This window comes from Morone saxatilis, unplaced genomic scaffold (genome assembly GCF_004916995.1).
Source record: "Morone saxatilis isolate NCDOM2014 unplaced genomic scaffold, NCSU_SB_2.0 Contig14, whole genome shotgun sequence".
Taxonomy (NCBI): Eukaryota; Metazoa; Chordata; class Actinopteri; family Moronidae; genus Morone; species Morone saxatilis.
The window spans coordinates 12,389,296-12,394,721 of record NW_023339696.1 but is presented as its reverse complement, the minus strand read 5'-3'; the positions used below and the strand labels follow the sequence as shown (position 1 = coordinate 12,394,721).

Here is a 5,426-nt window from a genome sequence, read left to right as displayed (position 1 = left end):
ATATTCCTTCTTTGTTGTCTAATGTGTTGTTGACCAGGGAGTTTCATTAATAACTGGGACAGCCTGGATGTATATTGAGCGGAAAGATCAAGGGCTGAGGTACACAAATTATTAAACCAGCTAAATTGGATTTCATTGAAGTAGTAAGGAAGGAGCTTAGCCAGACCAGAAAAAGGCTTACAAAATGTGCCTGCTGACTGATTTATTAAAGATGCGAGAGTGGATTAAATGTTTCTGGGATGATGAAGCAGACAAAATGTGTATCAAAAGTAATCTATTTGTGGTCAGAGACAAAATCATGCATATTCAGGGAACTAAGAGACAGATCCAGAGTAAAAACTTAGGTCAAAGGTGTGCCACAGTTATGTGTAGGGCCAGATGTGCTGCACAAGGTTAAAAGATTTACAAATGTTTAAAAAGTCAGTGGCAAATGGATTTGAAGTTTTATCAATATGAATGTTAAAGTCCCCAGCTATAATGGCCTTATCAAATTTGAGCACAAGAGAGGACAGTAGCTCAGAGAATTCATTGAGGAAACCACTGCTGGAGTTGGAATTGGGGGGACGGTAAATGATTATACAGCAGATGGGGTCTTCACGCACAATTTTAAAAGTTAAGATTTCAAAACTGTTTAAAGAGCTGAGGCTGATGGGTTTTTAAAGACAACTGCAATACCCCCACCCCGGCCTGTTAGTCTTGGTTTTTAAATTAAAAAAAGAGTAACTAGGTGGGCAGAGCTCTACTAGAGGGGAATACTCCCCAGGCTTCAGCCAGGTTTCAGTAAGAAACAGAAAATCAAGGTTATGGTATGTAATTAGATCATTGAGAATGAAGGATTTGTTAGACATAGACTGTGCATTCAGAAGGGCACAGGCAACTGGGATAAGGGGTTTAGCTGGAGTGGAAGTACCACAGTAAACCGAAACCATATTATGAGGCCTAACAGTACTGCATAGAGTAGTAGAGTAGTTTTAAATCTAGGCATAAGGAATACTGTAAGAGCCGGGGGGGTGTACAGTCAAGTGGACTCACTGCAGGTATAAAGGCTTTACAGGAGTACAGAGTCAGGTCATTGTTGGTGGATAAGAGGCGTGAGACTTCCTGTGAGTCTGCAAAACCCTGGATTACATGCAATGACAACACAAATTCTTCCAGCTACAGTATGATTCATTTCACATATCAGAGAGTGGTTACAGGTCTTGGGGAGTATTGCTGCATGTGTGAAAAAAGGCCAAGACTTCCTTTCCGTTCATTAGAATAGAGTTAATCAGATACGATTCATGTATCCGATGAAAATGGCACTGCGACAGCTGATTTTACACATCAAATTATAACAACTAAGCCAAATTGTGAAATATATAAAAAAAAAATCAGGTTAACAAGAGGCTGCATTTCACATGTTACTTCTACTCTACAAAACTGCAGACTACTGTAAGTCTATGCAGAGTCAAACTCATATTTAGGCATAACCGGTAAACCAATTTATTCACAGACCATAAAATCTCAAGAGTGCGTGTTATGACAGGACGTCTGACATTCCACTCCACTACATATCAATGAACTCATAAAAGATTTGTATAAAACTTAGTCGTTTTTTAGTTAAATAAGTTGTTTAAGGTACCACTGTACCACTACCATTGTCACTGTTTTTGCATATGATTCATGGATTCAGCAAATTCAGGCTGTTGCTGTTGACCAGCTCAACATCATTCTGTCCTGTATAATCAGATTTATGTGAGTCATAATTCTCTCTAATCTCTAAAGGAACAACCATCTCAGGGATCCTTGTTATCTTTTGTTTGGACTGTAAATGGGTAAAATACAATATTTGGATACCTATCCCATGCGTCCTGTAAGCCCGGTGGTGTTTTCAGCAGCTTTGATGCCGGACAAATTTATGTTTGAGGGAGAGTTTATCACTCTGAAACCAGCTCTGAGGAGATCAGAGGCATGTTTTTTTCAGAATCAGGAAGCTAATCTGGCTCAGAGCATAAAGGGTAGCTGGCCTACCTTCTTAGCAAATGTAGAGCCATGCTCAAACTTGACGCCAATGTTTGCTAACGCAGAGGATTAGCCTCTTCTGTTTGCTTGCACTTTGAAGTTGCTGATGTGTTATTCCAGCATTACTGGGCCTAAACATATCCTTATTTTGGCATGACTCCCAGATGAGATTCTAGCTTCTAAAGGTGTTTTATGATAGAATGATTAAATGTGGTTCAATCTGCCTTAGTGAAAAAGATGACCCCTGTGTGATTAACAACACTCAGATAACCACTTCACACTGAAGTGCCTATAGACAGTGCTTTCACTGCCAGAGATTTGAAGTGGGGGTATTCACCTTAATTATAAGTAGGAAATGATTATGGTAATTACAGTGGAAGCATTTCTATGCATTTCATCGCATCATGAGCCATCCATGTCTGACAGAGAAATTATTTTTTATTTTGTAATAAGACTATACAGATGTTCACATGCTGGGGCTTACAATGCAGCTCTGTTGATTATGCTTTAGTGCTTCACCATGACCAGGTGAGTCTGCATCCCAGTGGTAACCTAACCACAAACAAAAGGAGGAACAACACACAACAACAAGATTTAATAGACATGCTAGCAGCTCTGTGAGGCTGTAAAATGTGTTTCTGACCTAGCAGTCAGTGGTGGAAGAAGTATTCAGATATGTTTTACTTACTTTACCTCTAGGATTTTCCCCTAACCCTTTTTTAGTCTGTACTTCCAGGGAAAGTATGCTCTACTTACTCACTAATTTCAGGAAAGCATTCTCTACTGGTAGAGTAAGGACACCTCCTGAAGAGTGATCCAACCAACATGTATGAAACCCTCACATTGCTGTACTTAGCCATGTGGTTTCTGTGTAATTAAATAATAAAAACATTTAATAACTCTCTGAATGACTCATTATTGTGCATTTAAAGATGTATATTATTACATTACAGCATTATTTGTGTTTTGTCCTGGGATGACAATACAAGACTTCCATGAATGTGCATTTGAGAGAGAGTTTGCTTTGTATTCCTGCCGGCCTGTTATGAGCAAATTTCTATAGGCTACTATAGATCCATTTCAAAACATGTTCCAAGTAGGCTATAGGACAAAGCTGGAATGAGTGAAGCTTGCCTGCTGACATGTTAAAATGACTGTCACAACTGCCATGAGCAAAGAGCAAAACCATTTGTTTATAGTGTAGGCTACAGTCGCCTATTCAATATTGAATGAAGTAGGTTACTGTACACTCTTTGTCACTGTACAGAGTAGACAATATGATTTGCTTGTACAGCACCTTAAAAAACTCACTGTAGCCTATATTCATAGGCACACCCAGCCTCGCTTTCAATATAACACACACTCGCATTCAAACTATATCTTTAGACAGTGAGTCTCAGAGGTGTTTGGGGCCAAGTACAAGAACTTCAGTTCAGAGTTTCACATCAGAAAATTGCAGCTCATCCAGGTTTTTATGTCCTTAAGACCATGCTTGTAATTTAGATAATTGATTCATTTCCTCAGGCTTGATTGATAGATAGATAACTGGGTATCATCTGTCCAGTTTAGCAAGTTGTCTGTGCTGTGGTTTGTTCAATAACCCGATTGAAGTTTTTTGTTGAATGATGAACCAGAAGTTGTTTAAAAACAATTTCCTCTAAAAGTTTTCCAAGGAAAGGTAGATTAGTAAAAAGGTCTGTAGTTGTTTAGCTCTGACAAATCTAAATTGGATTTCTTGAGCAGATGTTTAACCATAGAACTTTGACCTGCTATATTTAAAAAGTGCACTGAGATAACTTTTGTTATGAATTTGCGCAATACAAAAAAAAAGTTAATCGAAAATTGCGTGCCATACCCAAGGATTAGTTTTAAAGCAGAATCATTTTTATTTACAAGACAGTCAGAAGGCTGCTTCGTCTGGAAGAAAGATCCTTCTCCACCAGTGTTACAATGATGTGTTTTTATTACCAGCAAGACACCTTCTGATACTTTAATTCTGTATTTTGTGTTTTGTAACATACAGAAAGCTACCTTGTCATTTTGTCCCAACTGAATACAATTAATGTACTTTTAAATTATAGCTAATTGCTGTTAAGTTGTGATATCTCTACACATTTTCACATAACATCCCCTCCCACAATATGGGTGACTGAGTGACTACAAGTGGCACAGAGGAAATTCCCGCTCCCGCAGTGGAATAACAACACAAAATAATAATCAAGAAGTTCCGGCTGTCTTTGTCAGGGGCGACTGACAGCACACAGCTCATGAAGTGAAGGGGTGAGGAGGAAGCCCACAACTGGTGTGAGTTCCAGTTCATCCTCTGTAACTCCAGGTGGGGGAGTGAAACGAAAGCGCTGAAGGAGCGAGGTGAAGAAGAGAAAGAGCTCCATTCGCGCCAGGCTCTCTCCAAGACACACCCTGCGACCTGCAAGAACAAAGAGTTGCAACATGTTATCATGATCTTCACAATTGTTAAACATCTGTAGAGAAACTGATAAAGTTGTTGTACCTGCAGAAAAGGCATGAAGGCATCTCTTCTGATAAATTTACCCTGCCTTATCCAGGAATGTGGGCTCTCCCATTCGCTCTTATCATACAGGACAGAAGTAAGGAGAGGAAACACAGTAGTCCCCTGTAAACAAAGGAAGAAAGTAGCATGTATCATATAAAATCCTGGAAACAAAGCACTGCTTTCAAGAGTTTTCAGAGATGAACATGTCTCACAAAAAAAAGAAAAGAAGAGGATTGAATTGATATAGGCAACTGACCTCTTTGATAAAGTAGCCCTGGTAGGTGACGTCTCGACTGGTTTTATGAGGAATAGCCATGGGGACAACATTAGCCATTCTCTGTACTTCATGGAGGACAGCGTCAGTGTAGGGCAGGTTCTTCCTGTCCTCTACTCTGACTCGACGGCTTCCAACCACCCTGCTCAACTCCTCCTGGACCCGCTCTGAATGCATGTAGAATATGAATTAAATCTGATGAATATGCAATGCTACCTTAACCCAAATTTCATGTGAGAAATGTTAGCTGAGACAAGCATGTGGATGTGTTTTTGCACCTTGAATATGAGGGTACTTGGCAATGAAAAGTAGACACCACTGAAGTGTATTTCCTGTGGTATCAGTTCCAGCTGCAAACAGATTTATCACACTGTAGACCAGGTTGTCATCATGATAGTGTGACTCCTTGTTTTCAGACTCCTAGTTTAACATACAGAAAATATTATTATACTTGAATGAACTTGATCTGTATTATTTGTATTATCTGTATTATTATCAAGTTGGATGCCTCACCTCCAGATTTTGCTTACGTGTCAGGAATGCATCAACAAAGCATCTGCACATCTCAGGGTTCAGAGTCTTCTTCAGATCTGCTATGATGTGTTTTGTGTCCTCTATGTTTCTCTCCACATTCTT

The 5,426-nt window shown here is 39.4% G+C and overlaps 1 protein-coding gene across 1 annotated transcript in view; it reads right to left on the bottom strand.

The window, feature by feature from the left end:
* Window positions 1-4,045: 4,045 nt before the first annotated feature.
* Window positions 4,046-5,426, bottom strand: part of LOC118323163 (cytochrome P450 2K1-like) — a 4,038-nt gene continuing 2,657 nt past the window's right edge. The window contains exons 2-6 of the mRNA XM_035655094.1: window positions 5,304-5,423; window positions 5,069-5,210; window positions 4,773-4,957; window positions 4,522-4,591; window positions 4,046-4,438 (exon numbers count right to left, since the gene is read on the bottom strand). Of these exons, the coding sequence (XP_035510987.1) occupies window positions 4,242-4,438; window positions 4,522-4,591; window positions 4,773-4,957; window positions 5,069-5,210; window positions 5,304-5,423 (714 nt within the window). The 3' untranslated portion in view covers window positions 4,046-4,241. The remainder of the gene's footprint in view (window positions 4,439-4,521; window positions 4,592-4,772; window positions 4,958-5,068; window positions 5,211-5,303; window positions 5,424-5,426) is intronic.